This window comes from Theobroma cacao, chromosome 1 (genome assembly GCF_000208745.1).
Source record: "Theobroma cacao cultivar B97-61/B2 chromosome 1, Criollo_cocoa_genome_V2, whole genome shotgun sequence".
Lineage (NCBI taxonomy): Eukaryota > Viridiplantae > Streptophyta > Magnoliopsida > Malvales > Malvaceae > Theobroma > Theobroma cacao.
Window position 1 is genome coordinate 28820126 of NC_030850.1, and position 16949 is coordinate 28837074.

Consider the following 16949-nt stretch of genomic DNA (forward strand, 5'->3'; position numbering starts at 1 on the left):
GACACAGATCGGAAGGAGTTGTGCGATTTGCATCACAATACAAGATGGCAGCCACTAGAGTGAACAAATCCTAGCTCGAGGATACGGGATTAGAATTTTTATGCGAGAAATATCAAGGACTACAAATTGCTACTGCTCAAGTGGAATGGAAAGATAAAAGGCCTCCTTTTTTTCCCCATTTGCAATGATAACCTCACAAAGTGAAAACAAAAGCAACTAACATGGGCAGGTGGGTACGGTAGAGCAGCTAAAGAATAATCCAGAAATTCGTCGCTACCCTATCTAATGATAACTCTCAATGACTTGTGTCAAGCAGAATTCAATTTTATTGAAATTTAACAAAATGATAAAAAAATCATCAAGCAATTTTTTTTTCTTTTTTTGAAAAGCAGAAGATTTCATTCGCATTTCATTAAGTAACAATGAGAGCAGAAAAACTCACTGCTCATGACAATAGAAAAACCTGCAGGATAAACAAAAAAAAAAAAAAGGAACCTGCAGTACAAAGCAATCACCCCCCTAGTCCCCAAAATCATCAAGTAATGCAAATGTGCGAGAGGGATGAAGACCAAGAGCAATCTTATAACAAAGAAGCAACAGAATAAAAGCCAGTTTGGGAGAAGGGTTAAAAGGGTTCATTTGGTCAGCGTCCTATATATAAAGACTAATTGAGACTGGTTATTGGCTCAATGGACTATCATTTCAACAACATGCTGCTGTTTAGAAGAGAAGCCACATTATCTGTGTCAGATTTATACTAATGCATGTCTAAAACAGGATTCTAGCACACTTGACAACCAGGCAGGGGACAGATTTCATCTTGAACTGCTGCTTATTGAAGGAGAAATGACAGAAATTAACAATGTCGAATAATCAAAATTCAGTATGTCCAGTCCAGAAAAGGAATGACTGGTGTGAAGCCAAGCTTTGAACTAAACCTGTCTGCATTTGATTTCCTAAAATTTGATGGCACAATACATATACTAAATAAATAGGATGAAAAATAATAAGAAAACTAAAAAGTTGAGAGCATTTAAGTTAGACAATATACAGCAAGAATTGAGTTTAAACTGGAGGTCGAAAATATAAGGGAGATGCAATTCAATTAACTTCAAAGCCATATTAAAGTATAAATTGAATGAAAAAATATAGATTGAGATCTTGTATCAGCCTTGGGATCCAATGGGCAGAATAAGGTAGTAGAATGTGGTAGAGTTCCAACATCTATCACCCAATATTGGGAGAGGAGGAAAGAGGGCAAAAAACCAGAAACTTAATAAGTTCTTATTTCTACTCTTCAATATAAATTAAAGAATTTAGATCCAATTCAGTGCTCATGCATAAGATGTGTGCTACATTATCAGAGTAAAGAACCAGGTTTAAGCAATTGAATTAATTAGTGAATCATCAATTTCTTCATGGTAATTACAGAGGAAGGCCACCAAAAGACAAATCTATTACACTGACAAACATAATTAATCATATTCCAGAAATTCAAAAGGTCAAACAAAAGCATATGAAACTAGAACTTGCAGACGATGCAAAATTTACGGAACAGACCATACATCTGAAGGGTATCAGGGCTTACAAAATTTCCTCATGCAATATGCGAGCACCATGCCAAGGGTACTCAACTTATAGCAACGTCACAAACACAGTAGAATAAGCCATTAGAAAGGCGTGAGATTATCACCAGTGATTGAAGCATGCATCCTTTCATCCTCATCTTCGAAAGAACTCATTCTGGAGTCTAGTATCTCCAATTGGGACTTCACCCAGTGTGGATTATTCCTACCTTCAATCCATAGAGCTTCTCCAGTATCCTTGTGCTTAAAATCTGGATATTTTGGGCTCCTCTGTACATCGAGGAAACAACACTGAGTTAACAGTTAATAGAAATTGCTAGCAAAATATTTCAATGGCAAAGCATTCAATTCTATTGGTGCAATATAATCAGACCATGAAAGATGAAACTCATCCATCTAATTCCACAGTCCGGAAAGCCAATTCTTGTTTTGACTCAAACATTTCTTAGGTTAGTTTTTACAAAATTGTAATATGATCTTGATGCATGTAAAGCATTGTTGGCAAAGCACTGACTGTAGCCTAATTCTTGTAATTGCATTAAATCTTAAAGGTAGATATGTACATATCAAAGCACAACCACATCAGACATGATGCAATGATCTTCTGAATTCAAATGAGACTGCTGAACAACTACCTTGTTCTTCCTATTATCCCACCATTCTGTAGGATTGGCGAAGAACGCTTGCCATAGTTCCTCAACAGAGCCCATATTATTCACAACATTACCGCCAAATTTCCTATCTGCCATGATTAAACCCAATGTAAAAAGAAAACAATAAGAAGACAAAAACTCGCATCGTTATTTGTTCAGAATGTTTTTCAGCCAATCGGGCAATATGACTTACTAGGCACCACACTAGAGCCACGATCATATGATGCCACAGAGGAGGAGTTCCTTTCCACAAAATTTAATTGTTGGACAACTATCTATAGTGTGATACCAAAAATAAGAAAAACAATAAGAATATTCTTCAAATCTTCAATAATCCAACGAAAAATGAAAGGATTATAGTAATTCTGGGGACCTTGTAATAAGTCTGTTGTTTGCCATCGTCGCTTTCAACCGTATCCGAAACCAACCGACCACAAACATATATTTGTTGCCCTTTCTCTACATGCTGATACGCAGTATTCGCCAACTCATCCCAAAATGTCAAATTAATCCTAACAATTTTTTTAAAAAAAAACAAAGATAAGCAAAATGAGAAATTTGTGTAATAAGGCACATTTTGGGGCTGAATTTTCATTTTCCCTAAGAGCAAATGAAAAAATTACCATGTGGTGTCGGTAGAGGATTTCTTGACGGCTAGTCGAGTCCACGCCAGGACTTTGCCGGATGTTAAGTGCTTCATGTCGACGGCGGCGCCGACATTGCCGATGAGGTGCACCGTATTACAAAGGTCCTTGCTCCACGGGATTTCTGGGGGTTTTGGGTACGTTACTTGAAGGTTGTAGTTTTGGTCTCTGTAATCGACAGAGCATTTCAGCGTTCGAAAGGACCGCGGTCGTTTAGTGAGGGAAAAAGACGAGTATTGGGGAGTCGGAGATAGGGAGATGCTGTTTGTGTGAGGGTTTCTTGGGACGGTGAATAAGAGGTTTCTGCTTGACATTAGCGTTTGCCCAAACGCCATCGCGGCTCTTTCTCTTTAGCTTTCGTGAAGGGTTGGCGCCAAGCTGCGAAGTAGATGCTGAAAGTAAAACTGCAGCAAGAGAAACGCTTTCGTATCTTTGCCGGCCTCGGTATCTTGGATTCTGGGAAAGGATTTAAGTTTAATGATGGAGTTGTCCCAAATGCTCAAGGACAAAGATTTTTGCTGTCTGCTGGGCAGGATGTGTTGGGCCGGGTTCTGACCTGTTCTGTAATAAATGGACTCGGAATACTGGACCAATCTTGGGCCTTGTGAGCAGCTTGAGTTTAGCTTCTTCTGTTTTGCAATAATCAGACCTTTTTAAAGGAATGGAATATGACAAAAAAAGTATTTAAAAAAAATGTTAATAGGCAGGGTATTCATCAAATCCTATTATTTCATAAGATAATCAAACTCTATAATATTCAATTAAAATTTTAAATTGCTACTCGAACTTTTAGCCTAGTATTTTAGACCTTACTCAATAAATACTTGATTAACATAAATTAAAAACTAATTTTTTATTTATATTATTAATAAAAATTAATTTAATAAATTAAAGTTAGTTCATAAAAATATTAAAATTTAAAATCATATTTAAAACAATTAATGAATTTTAGTAAGTATTATATTAATTATAAAGACTTTATAAACAAAAATATATATAATTAGAATTTAATATTAAAAATCATTTTTTATAATTAAATTCAAATACTAAATATCTCAAAATTATTATAGCGGATAATAATTTTACTATTTAAATTTGATTATTAGATATCCTAATCAGGCCAGTTTCAAAAAGGCCAAGTCGGAGGAGCAAACCATTTTATGCGAGGCCCAAAAGGAACCAGGCTCCCAAAGCGTGAATGTTAGGAATTGAGCACTTGTAATTTGTTAGTTTTATGCGCTCTCTTGTTCTTGTTCTCCTTCTCCCCAACTCCTCTCCTTTTTACTCTTCAGTATTTGGTTGAGTTTAACGAAGGAGGGTCTCCCCCAAAATGCTTGCTCGACTCGCGTCCCAGCGCCTTCTCGAGATCCGTCAAGCTTTCCGTCAATCTGCTCAGGTTTTCCCCCTATTTCTCCCCTTCATTTTCCCTCGCTTTCTGCTCATCCAACCACCTCTCGATCTCAATTTCCCCTTTTTTCTGTTCCGCAGGCGTGTCGATCCTTCTCCACTGCCTTGAACTATGTACGTCCCAATCGTCCCTGCAATAAATATATGTTTTTTGATTTTATATGACACTGCTAAATTTTACCCCTTTTCCACCTAAAAATATTACAGTGGAAAAGAAGTTGATGGGTTGAATTTGGTGTAATTTTTTTTTTTTTTGGCTGCAGCACATTGATAGCCCAGATAACAGTCCCGACCTTCCATGGGAATTTTCCGAGGCAAATAAAGAAACGGTTAGTTCAGATGCTTACAGTTTGAGTTATAGGTTACCATTTATCATCATTGTAGATTGAAAAGCTTTTGACTTTGACGTCAGTAAATTGGGATTTGGGACTAAGTAAAGTTGATAAATTTATGACTGGATGGTAACAAGAGATAAATTTGAGGTTTTTTCCATAAACTCCAATAAATTTAATATATTGAAATCAAATGCCATTAATTTTACTTTGACAACGTATATGAACTTAACGATTTGCATTTTATGTTTGGTTGTAGAAGGCTGGTGTGTTCTTAGAATTCTATCAGAAACGTAGAATAGTGTTTTTTTTTCTCTCCTTGTAACATCATTCTAGTTTAAATTGTGTGAAATTTGGATTGATTTACTTTTATCAGAGGGATTGTTATTTGCTTAGCAATTTGTTCCATTTTTTAAAATCCAAAGGTAGTTACCATTCTAATCTCAATTTATGCATAGGTCAAGGAGATATTGTCTCATTATCCATCCAACTACAAGCAATCTGCAGTTATTCCTTTGTTAGATCTTGCTCAGCAGCAGCATGGAGGGTGGCTTCCTGTTTCTGCCATGAATGCAGTATGTTGCATAAATTCTCTTAATTTATATTCATTTGGGGCATACGTTAAATATTCTTGAACTGGTATTTTCAAATGTCAGAAATCTAGTGATATATAGTTAATATGAAGAATTAGACATGAAACTAACCACTTTTGGAGGCAAATTATAGTATTTTTTGCCTTTATGCTAGTTTTGATCCTGTCATTCCACTAGTTCCGTTGCTAGGTTGTGGGCAGTGCTAGTTCCGAGCCAGCTGAAGGTTTTGGTGTGTAATGAATGTGCCTTTTTTAAGCCAAAATGCATCACAAACTTTTCTAGGGATTAGATTTGTTAGATTGGGGTAAAACTTTTATTGTTCTATCGAACAGACATATCATTTCATGCTGTATGGTTTATTTTGTATGGTATAATGCTAAACCTAATAGAAAAGAGTTGCTTTTAGATTTTTTTTTTTTTTGTTTAATCTAAGCTTTAAATACTTAAAAAATATTTTCCAAGTCACTTTTTGGTAACAATTTTCCTTCTCTATCATCAGATTGATGTCTTTTTAAGTACTTTTTATGAGTAAATTTTGGCCATAGGGAATGGCTTCTATGCATACTCTATATTGCTGGTGAAGTTGAGCCAGTATGTGGCAGATTAGATACATCTAGCTGCTACTAATTCTAAGAAAGGGATAACTAGACTGTTGACTGTGCCAGCAAGTTGCTTATATTTTGTCACCGCAATATTGCCATGTACGTAGCTACTCGTATCATTGTTGTAGGCAAAGTCCATGCTAGAATTCTGTGATGGATATCAGACTGCAGTTAATGCTGAATCATGCAAATGACCTGTACTTTTACTCTTATTGGCATGTGCATACGAAAGGGAAAAGTGAAGCATGTTGTTACTGTAATATTAGTTCCTGATCTCCTGTTAATATATAATTTGATGTTATTGAAGATTCAAGTTGATGTTAGTATAGGACCTATAAAAAAGAAAAGTTGATTGAAGTGTAGGAGTCCAAAGCAAGATAATTTTCTCTACAACTATTTGGGCTGAGCTTCAATTTGATTAAAAGACTGAAATATTTAATTGTATGATTTTAACATTTGTCTTGCTGATAGCTAGTGTTCCTATATCTGAAATCACATAAAGAGTGGTTATTAGCTAGACCTTTTTATTACTGAAAGAACAATCGCTGAGCATATAGGTGAGTCACAATATTAAAAAGGTGTTAGTTCATTATGCATCACTTAGTTGTTAAAAGGTTGGTGTTAGCATAGGACCTATAAAAAAGAAAAGTTGATGCAAGTATAGGATTCCATAGCAAGATAATTTTCTCAAGCACTACTTTGCCTGAGGTTCAATTTGATTAAAAGACTGAAATAATTAATTGTATGATTTTAATATTTTTCTTGCTGATAACTAGTGTTCCTTTATTGAAATTACATAAAGAGTGCGAGTGGTTATTGGCTAGACCATTTTGTTATTGAAATAACAATTGCTTAGTACTTAGGTGAGTCACAATATTAAAAAGGTGTTACTTCGTTATGCATCACCCAGTTGTTAAATATCTGCCTGAAATGTAATACCGGTAGGTCTGTAGATTTTCTTTTGTAGCTAAGCAAATTAAATGTTTGTTGCCATAACTAACATCCACTGAATTTTCATGCCGATAATTAGAGTGGTGTAGCCCCTTTTTAGAGCAAAAGCTAAATGAATTATATTTCTAATCAAACATGTACCAAATTGCACAGGTGGCAAAGGTTATAGAAGTTGCTCCTATTCGTGTGTATGAGGTTGCAACATTTTATTCAATGTTCAACCGGTCAAAGGTCAGATTTATATTTTTGTTTTGCACCTTGAGACCTCTTTTATGTACTTTTCTTAATTAACAAAGTTGCAGTACCTATATGAGTTTATTCATTTGTTTTTCAGGTTGGCAAGTACCATCTATTGGTTTGTGGCACAACACCTTGTATGATACGTGGTTCACGAGAAATTGAAGAAGCCTTATTGAAACACTTGGGGGTTAAGCGCAATGGTAAGTTTGGTAAACATATTATTTGTACTTTTATTTTACGTCACCCAATGCTCATGTCACATTTTGAAAATTTAAATAGTATTGAAGATTAAGTTTCTATTGGTTCGGTTGTGCAGAGGTAACAAAGGATGGTTTATTCTCAGTTGGAGAAATGGAATGTATGGTAAGTCTTTTCCTTTACATGTTTACCTATCTGGATCTGTATCTTTTAATTAACTTTTGCGTAGATTTTGTTGGTATATAAGAAGTTGGCATGGCAATAATACATTTATCAATTTATGGCTAGTGGTCCCAGAGGATATCTGGAGAACAGATGCATGAAAAGGGTTTCTAGCTAGGATACTGGAAATTTCCTAGTTCAGTTTGCAATGGATGAAAACGTCTACTCAATAACCTATAGGGTATTTTAGGCATGGCTTACCTAATCATCCATGTATTGCTACTTGTCCTCAACTAATGGTAGTTGTAAGATAAATGCAATCTGGAGATAGACGTCTATGGTATGTAACCTTTTTTCTTTATTCTACTGACAAGTTTGACATTTTACTAATTGCTTTTCTGCAGGGATGTTGTGTAAATGCTCCCATGATCACGGTTGCTGATTACTCTAATGGATCTGAAGGATATACTTATAATTACTATGTGGGTTCCTGAAAATTCCACTCAATTTGCCCTATTTACCATATGTTTGGCGTCCTCGACTGATAGAAACCTACTGGAATTTAATTTGGGCATTTCATGTTTAATGCAGGAAGATGTTACTCCACAACGAGTTGTTGAGATAGTTGAGATGTTAAGAAGGGGAGAGAAGCCACCGGTAAGCATGTGGGTTGTTTGAGTTGGATCATTTTTATGTGCACAGTGATATCACTAATGTATGTTTTAATTTCTCTACTATATATCAGCCTGGCACTCAAAATCCTAAGCGTATAAAGAGTGGACCAGAAGGAGGAAATACCACTTTGCTAAGTGATCCAAAACCTCCCCCATGCCGAGATCTTGATGCCTGCTAAAGTTAACGTGCCAATGCTGCCTCCAATAATGCAAAAGCTTGGATGTTGCCAGGCTTCTCTGGGGTGTATGTTCTTGTTGAATTAATTTGTCAAGCTCAACCTGCCATTTTTTGTATTTTCTCTACCAATATGACATCAGTTGAATTTTCCATGCAATTTCAACTTGTTATAAATTATGAGATGATTGATGTCAGTGTTTTGGATAAAAATCTTGGAGGATGGAAGCAGGCCATAATTGTGGCATTGGAATGCCTTGAATGTTTCTAGATGTTGAACAACACTGGAATAGGGTGCTGCAGCAAGCGCTGGGATAAACTTGAAAACATCACCAGTGTCATCAGAATCAAGGGCTATTAGATTCTGCTGAAAACGTCCTTGGTTTTAGCATGGGATTCTGCCCAAATTTACAACTTTAGTTGGTGGCTAACTGTTGAACGCTAAAAATGAGATACTAATAATACACATAAAGAATGAGGACGCCTCAAGGGTGAAGCCAGCCCTTGCGCCCCGGCTGTTCTCTCCTTTTTCTCTCCGCCCAATAATGATTCAGTAGAATTTGGGAAAAGGAAGTCAAATTACTTTTGGAAACATAACCCACGCTCCCCCTTCAACAAAGTAAGCACTATCAAGTATCAGTTGGACTATAACAACAAGCATTATGGAATAGCCAACCATTATCCATTCTACTTCTGCATTCCTTTCCTCTGAAAATACACTGTTACAATAATATATATATATATATAATAATTTATATATACCCATCTATCTCTTTTTGCAGGTCCCACAACCCACTAAACCAAAAATCAGAGCCCCACTACAAAAGTGCTTCCATCATTGTCCACCACCCCCACCTTTGATGCAAAAAGGAAGAGCATATCAAGTGAGCTTTGACAATCCTTCTCCTTTACTTGAACTTGTCAAGACATCAAGGGCCTGCCTCTAATTTTTTAGGCATTGACATCAAACCCTGTTTTGAACAAAAGAAAGAAAGAAAGAAAAAAAAAAAAAGGAAAGCTGGAAAGAAAGGCAAAAAGCAAGAGCCATGGCATCTGACTTTGATTGCAATTTGAAGCCAGCAAACAACTTATTTCGTGGGGGGTTAGAATAGGACAAATAAAGTGCGGGACCCAGGATGGCCTGTGGGATGCGTACCCTTTTTTCTCAGGCCTATGCAGGAGGATTTGCTTCCGGCTTAACAATAGGGGAGGTATCTGGTGGTTGTGTGTGGTAAATTGCCGTGGCCAGTGAAATAGGCATGATGCAAAGCGCCTTTGATTGAAGGAATTGCATGGCAGCTCCAACATTTTCTTCCATGAGCTTAGCTACCTGTCGCTCTGTTCCATCATTTGACCACTTCTCCCATGCCGGTTGGTTTCTGCCACCCTCACCGCTTTCATCCTGTTGTAGTGTATAATATTGGGAAGCTCAATTGCTAACTGAATAGCCGAATACATATAAAATGTCCAACATGTGCATGATTACTTGTTTATTACCTCAACTGATGATAGTGGGATGTCCGTTACAAGTGGTGCCACCGCACCAGCTCCGCCCAACCTACTCATGCTCAAGACCTGTTGAATAAATCACATATCAGTACGAGGGAACAAAATATTTCAAATCAGAATGATGGTTCTTTTCTCTTCATTTCCTTAGATGGATTACATGATCCTAAGCAAACCATTAAATGGAACATACGCATACAGTGGGAGAATCCGATTACCAAAAACGTGGCAATGTCATTGTCACCCTTTGAAGAAGTAAAATATATACTATAATAGCATGAATCAATTTTTCTACTGTAGCAATTAGGGAAAACAAATTCCAAACCCTTAAAAACATTCACTAAAACTTCTTCTTCTAACTTGTATTCCTTGAAGAACAAGCAAAAGCTCGACAGGACAAATTCAGTGATGCTTTAGCAGTATTTAGGCAAAAAGGAACATGCAGATGCATATCAACCAAACACTGACCCAAATATGTTGATTGGGGGTAACTTCTAAATTACAAACCACATTCATCTAATACAATATCATAGACTGATTCATAAACATGAGCAGCAATACAATATGCAGTAAAGTAAAATCTGAATAAGAAATATGGAAATTAAACAGGTAAGTAGAGTTAATGATACCTTAACTTGGAGCCTCAGGAACTTCACATAATCTACAATTTCGTCAAGCATGGCTGCTCTGTCAGTCTGCACAAAGAAACGTATGTCACTACTAAACGGAGTAAGATGCATTATACATAGCTAAACTTTCTCATGGTTTACCTCCCAAGACACACAAATCTACCATAATGTCACCCATGTCTCAAAGAGATCCCTATAACAATAATCAACTTAGCTAGGTTAAACAACAATAGTCAACTGTAAAGTTATTAAGTTACTAGCTTTGGAATTAGGACATCAATCTATTCAATATCTGTACACAATTTGACTAACGGACAATAAAGTTAGTTGGAAAATGAGCCTAACAAAGTGGACAACCCTCAAACAATAATAAAGTTAAACAGTTATAAAGCTTTTATATGACAAGGTTAGTCATAAAACTATTGCAAGGTTATACAACAAGATGGGGCAGATCAGCAGTTAGGGGCTGATAAGATCAATGACAGACAGCATTTATAGATTATGGTTCCCTGCTCTCAATAAAAGCATGCTCCTTAATATTATTTTGGAAAGAAAAAGACTAATCATAAGATCTTTTTTCCTGATTCATCATTTTATTTTTCCTTCCAACATAACAACAGCATTACCTTCATTTGACGATAGAGTTCCAATATAAGAAAATAGCACTTATTCACAATGTTGCCCAAAAATATATTTGAAATATGCAAATCATTTTACAAGTAAATTTATCACTTAATAAAAAAAGAACTCACCTTATTAACACTAGGAACAAGTTCCTGCAATGCTCTGATTCTTTCAGCAATTCTCTCTCTGCGCAACTGTACCAAGGGAGAAAGTGGAAGGGTTCACTATGGTTAGTTACTGTTGCAACTATTTGTTGAGCAGGTTCACTATGCCATTTCACATCATAAGAAGTGGCAATCAGGTGCAATTTTGCCTGCCACTAGATTCCCTCCTAAAAATGTTAAACCTGTGGGGTTTTATATATCTCTATATTTCTATATATGACTTTTTTTTTTTGTAAGATTTGTAAAAGGACAGAACAGTACTAATCTTTTATAGTTTATGACTTCATGATGTCTTAGCTACATCTTATGTCTGTTTCTTTCAATTGCTGAAATACACATGCCAAAAGAAATACTTTAAATCATAATTTCTTCTGGATGAGATGACCTTCAACATTGCATATTAACCAAACAACAGAAATAGTACTTAAAACAATTTCATTAAAATTATCTATCAGATCAAATTAGTCACTCTTTAAAAGACATCCACTTAATGTTACAATTCTAGGTTTTTAACTTTTTCCTTGGCAAGGAACTAACTTAATCATGCCTAAGATTCTAAGCCAGAAACACCTGAATTACTGCCCTTCAATATATTCTGTCCTTCCCATGTTTGTAATGATTATTTATAATAAATTAAGCTTACCCGTTCAGCAATGCTGTGAGGATCCGTGGCCTGTCCTCGTCTGGCCCGCACCCTTGGACGCATTGATGGTGGATGTGGTGCTGCAGCAACAGTTGCTTGCATTGGTTGGCCATGGAAAACCTGGAAAATTTTATAGGTCATATCACAAATGATAGAATTACAGAAAAAGATAGTACTAACAGAACTCTAATCTGAAGTTGACAAATTTGGCAGCTAGGAGCATGAAACCTACTCAGGACCAGTTTCTCCTGGCAGATGGACCATTAAACCAAAAGCCAATCCCCAAATGCAAATGAGAAAAAGCATGACTTTAGTACAAATTAAGGAATCAACTACCAGTCATTTTAATGGCCGTTAAAGTGTAACATAAAGGAGATTTAGGGAATATTTTTGTTCTCACTGCTATGGCCCTAGGTATCAAGTTTCAACCAGTTGTTCTGTAATCCTTAACAAGTAAAATCTTCATTTTTGGAGTAAAACTCTTTTTCATTTGCTGATGCAGGTTTGTGGCTAATTAGCAGTTGAAGCAGACTCTTCTTTAATCGAATAATTCTACCCTGTGAATTAACTTACGCCACTTGAAAAATCCTAGAAGGACCTTGATGTATTCTTTCCTTTGTCAAATACCAAAACTTGGCATCTCACAACAGTAACTCCCAACCCGCCCCCTGCTCCAAAAATTGTCATGTTTTCCCTTGTCTTCTCTGCTATTAGACAGAAACACACATGACATAGCAACATGATAAAATCAAACAGACAAATTCGCTGTCACACCACATTTGACAATGCAAAACTTAAAATAATCCAACAAGGACAAATAGGCATGCCTCCAATTAGTGTTGAAAAAAAATTAAGTGACCAATAATTGAAAAGAAGTCCATCACTAGTTAGCACCATAGAAACAAGCTCCTTAGTTAAGTTCCCAAAAGAAATCTCTCCACTAGTAAAGGTTTTATATTGTTTTTATCCTTTTCCTCCGTTCCTCGTGAACCAAGCAAACACAAGCGAACCTTAAATAAATGAAAAATAAAAAGAAATGATCAAATTATTTTCTTACGCTTTTTACAGAAGAAACTCTGCCATCGACGACATCGTCACGAAAGCGCTTGCCGCTACCGGAAGCTTCCTGGGGCTTCAAAAACCCGCCTTTTCCTTGCTCCAAGCTCAACCCCAACGGAAAAACCTGTCCGTGAAACGCGCCGCCTCCCCCGCCGCCGATTGCAGCGAGATGTCCGGCGCCATCACCAGAGCTAAGCTGCAACAACATCGGCGCTCCAGCCGCTGCAGCGGTTCCAGCCAAGCCACCGTCGGGTCCCGGCAAGCCCGCCTCAGTTGGCGCGAAGTTGGGGAGTCCGAGGATTTGCTCGAGGAAATCATCGGCGGGGGCCTCGTTGGGGTTATTGGCCATGAGAAAGTCAAAGATATACTAGTGCAAATTGAGTTGAAATGAGTCGCAGTGGCGAGTTAGGGGTACCAAAGAGCATCTACATGCAAAAAGGAAATGGCGAAAGAAAGTGAACCAAACAAAATAACACACAAAGAAATATTTTTTTTCCTTTTAAGACAAACAAGGTTTTTTCTTTCTTGGTTTTACTACTATCTTCCTACTATCTCCCAGTGAGAAGGGAAAGTTCAGAGTTTCGGTTCTGCTCGTCTTTTGTTCCTTTTTCTTCTTCAGCGCTAAGAGAGAGAGACGGAAGGAGAAAAGAGAAGAAGAGAGAGAGAGAGAGAGAGAGACACACACACACACAGCGGGGATGAAAAAGGGTGTGGCTTTTATCGTGGTTAAAAATGTTGCGCCTTTTTGTAAAAGGGGTTGAGTTTGTTCAAAATTACGTGGGAAGCCCATTTTTTCCTGTTTGCTTGGGTCTGTCCTTTCTAGCTAGTGGTCTGAAAACGGCGTCGATTTTTATTGTGCAAAACGCCTCCTCCGGGCAACGACCATGTGGCTTGTTTGTCCTTGTGCTTTCATACTTGCTTCCTTATCCTCCACGTGTTAGCGGTAACGCCTCCATTTCGAAGCAAACAAATCCGCGGCAATCTTTCAACCGGACAGCACCTGGAACTGGAACTGAGAGACTACACAACACAATCCTACTTAGATTTTACGTGCATCTTCTTTAATCACACTATTGTGTCTTGCAGTCTATTATTATGAATGAAGATAGATTTCCTTTCTCCATCTACATTTTGTCTTCCACGAAGAAAGGCAATCAATTCAAATATATTTGTTCTGATCTCTCTTACCGTCATCTCTCTTAAATGCAGCTGTTACCAGTACATGATTTCTTTCTTTTTGTCATTTGGTTGGAGGGGGGAAAAGCGAAACCTATATTGGTTATATTATATAGGCATAATATATAAAAAGGTCACAAAATTATTTAAAAAAATTTAAAAAAAATTTATATTTTTATTACATTCAATCAATTTTTTATATTTTTATTTTCAGTGAAATAAACTCTTATACTTTTTATTTTGAATCAAATAAATTCTTATAACTAATACTTGATTTAATCAAAATATCATTTGTATTCTATGTCACGTGATGCTGATGTAGTGTTAAAATATTATCATTAATTATGATATGGTATGTTGACGTATTATAATTGATGATGACATGATATATTAATTTGATATAATAACATGATCATATAGTATATTTTACCTTACACATTACTGTTATATAATGTCATATGAATGTAAAACGATAAATAACATTTTTACTAATGGTAATTAATCAATTATTAGTCATAAGGATTTATTTGACTCAAACTAAAAATATAAAAATTTGATTAAATGTAATAAAAATATAAAAATTTATTTAAATATTTTTAAATAATTTAAAAATACATTTGAATATTATACTTATTATGTACGTACTATTTTTAATTTTGTTAATCTTAATATGAAACAAAGACCTTCCCAATAAAAGATGGGCCAGCTCGAGCCCATAGAGAACATGGGGTTGTCCGGAATTGGGCATAAGACATTTGATGGATGGTGTGGACACTAGAAACTTGGTGCACACAGCTCAAACCTGAAATTTTGAAGCCCTTCTACCCACCCTCACCGGCTCTAATTCCTAATTTGCATTTGAAGCAATAACGTAAAAACTTTATACATATAATATACTGAATAATGTAGATAAAATATAAGTATAATGTTTTCAAAAGTTCATGAAATATTTAAAAATTTTTGAATAAATTCTTTTTTTTTTTACGTATAGTTTAGTCCATATACTTTTTTTTTTTAGCCAACTTCCTTACAATTAACTATTGATTAATTGTTATTAATCAAAATACTATTTAACATATTATATTCACATGGTGCTAACATGATATTGACATATGAAATAAAAAATGTCATATGATCCTATCGACACACCACGTCATTATTTATTATTAAATGTCAATATATTATATCAACACCATGTGATATTAAATAACAAGTAAAATATATAAAAAAAAAAACTTAATACAATTCTAAAGTACACTTTAGTCCCTTTTGTTTCACAATGCATGGTTAGGCCTTTCATTTTGCATTACTATGGTCACTAGTTATTTACAAATATGAAAAATCATAATTACTCTTAAATAATTGAAAATAAAAAAATACAAAGAATATATCACTCTAATTTAATTAAATAATAATGAAAATATTTTTTATTCAACATTTATCAACTTAAAAAATAAAAAAGAGACAATGAAAAAAGAAAAATTAAAAGAAATAAATAAATTATATAAGATTATTTTATTAACAATTCAAAAAATATTATAATTTTGAAGTGAAAAAAATTAAAAAAATTAAGTAATAATATTCTAATTAAACTAGGTATAAATTTTTTGTATATAGGGAGGTTTTTGTATTTTTAACCTACCTGATCAATTTTAAATTTAACCAAGTTCTTGAGAGAACAATTTTAAAATTTAAAGCATTCTAAGGTGAAATATTATAAGATTTGATGTTGGTATAAATGGGGTTTTCGGAATTTAAATGAACCGACAAAAATTGACTTTAAGCATGTCTTTGTAGATATTATTTTAAGATTTATTCTGTTCTCACCACTTAATATGTAAAATGGGAATTATGTGAATAGTTTTAGAGATACAATGAAACCAACATCTAACTTTATTTTTACATTTATAAAAGTAGACTATTAGATACACTCAAAAATTACAAAGTTGTTTGATCTTAAAACTTATTTTCTGCAATAAGTAAATTATAAAGAATTTGAAAATTTTTTATAAACGGTGGAACTAAAAATGTTTGTTTTTTTTGAATTTTCATTCAATACATAATATTTCTCTTACTTTTGGTTTTTTGCTCTTAACTTGTTTGTTTTTTGTGTGTTAAACCGGCAAGTTCTGTATATAGATTTGCAAGAATATTTTCATTAAAGACACAGTACCTTTTCATTAAGATACCTCTATATCTTAAATACACCTTTACCTTTACATGTTATAATCTTTAAATAAATGTGTTATTTCAATAATTACTTTTATAAAGACAACTATTTATACTATAAGATATAACATTTGAGTTACAAAATGAAAAGATTATTTTTCACATCATAACTTTTAGACAGTGACATTTTTCAACTGTTTCATAATTTTTAAATTTGAAAATATTTTTACAAATATCACTTTAGCAAAAGATATAACCTTTCAGATTAAACATCACTTACAATTCAATAGACACAACTTCTCATATGAAAAATCATAATTTTTAATTTAAAAAATACACAACTTTTGAGAGTTATTATTTTTGGTAAAATTTTGTAAATTTATTAAATTTTTGTAATTGTTGTTGGAAAATTCACTCTATGGTGTAGGTGTCGTCTTGCTCGTTATGATTTTGAGTCCTAGTCATGGTGGTACGTGGAAATCGGAGGAGGGAGGGGTACAGAAAGAAGGGGAAGCAAAAGAAAAAACTATCATACTTTTCAATACAACAAAAAGGTGACGAGAGGAAGGAAAAGGAGAAAATAGAAAAAAAAAATTTTAAAATATTATACCTAGATTAGGAGGTCTTTTAAGTATTTATAAAATTTTTATTTTAAAATTTATAGTATTTACACATAGTACCCTTAATTTTATATATTTTTTATTCACATTTTAAATCATTATATATATATATATATATATGGAGAAATGAGTAGATACGGGC

General features: G+C 34.6%; 3 protein-coding genes across 3 annotated transcripts; 1 reads left to right on the top strand and 2 right to left on the bottom strand.

Moving 5' to 3' along the window:
* LOC18613238 (protein OSB1, mitochondrial) lies at window positions 1367–3374 on the bottom strand. The gene is made up of 5 exons (XM_007050363.2): window positions 2863–3374; window positions 2613–2751; window positions 2433–2514; window positions 2222–2328; window positions 1367–1856 (listed from the first exon to the last, which is right to left on the bottom strand). Exons 1-5 carry the CDS (start codon window positions 3216–3218, stop codon window positions 1671–1673), a joined length of 870 nt encoding a protein of 289 aa, XP_007050425.2. The 5' UTR covers window positions 3219–3374; the 3' UTR covers window positions 1367–1670.
* On the top strand, window positions 4100–8470 carry LOC18613239 (NADH dehydrogenase [ubiquinone] flavoprotein 2, mitochondrial). The gene is made up of 10 exons (XM_007050366.2): window positions 4100–4279; window positions 4372–4404; window positions 4554–4619; window positions 5081–5197; window positions 6922–6999; window positions 7103–7208; window positions 7325–7371; window positions 7773–7850; window positions 7960–8025; window positions 8114–8470. Exons 1-10 carry the CDS (start codon window positions 4214–4216, stop codon window positions 8219–8221), a joined length of 765 nt encoding a protein of 254 aa, XP_007050428.2. The 5' UTR covers window positions 4100–4213; the 3' UTR covers window positions 8222–8470.
* On the bottom strand, window positions 8838–13513 carry LOC18613240 (transcription factor UNE12). Its single transcript, XM_018128099.1, has 6 exons — window positions 12841–13513; window positions 11784–11903; window positions 11105–11170; window positions 10353–10418; window positions 9715–9792; window positions 8838–9619 (listed from the first exon to the last, which is right to left on the bottom strand). Exons 1-6 carry the CDS (start codon window positions 13189–13191, stop codon window positions 9389–9391), a joined length of 912 nt encoding a protein of 303 aa, XP_017983588.1. The 5' UTR covers window positions 13192–13513; the 3' UTR covers window positions 8838–9388.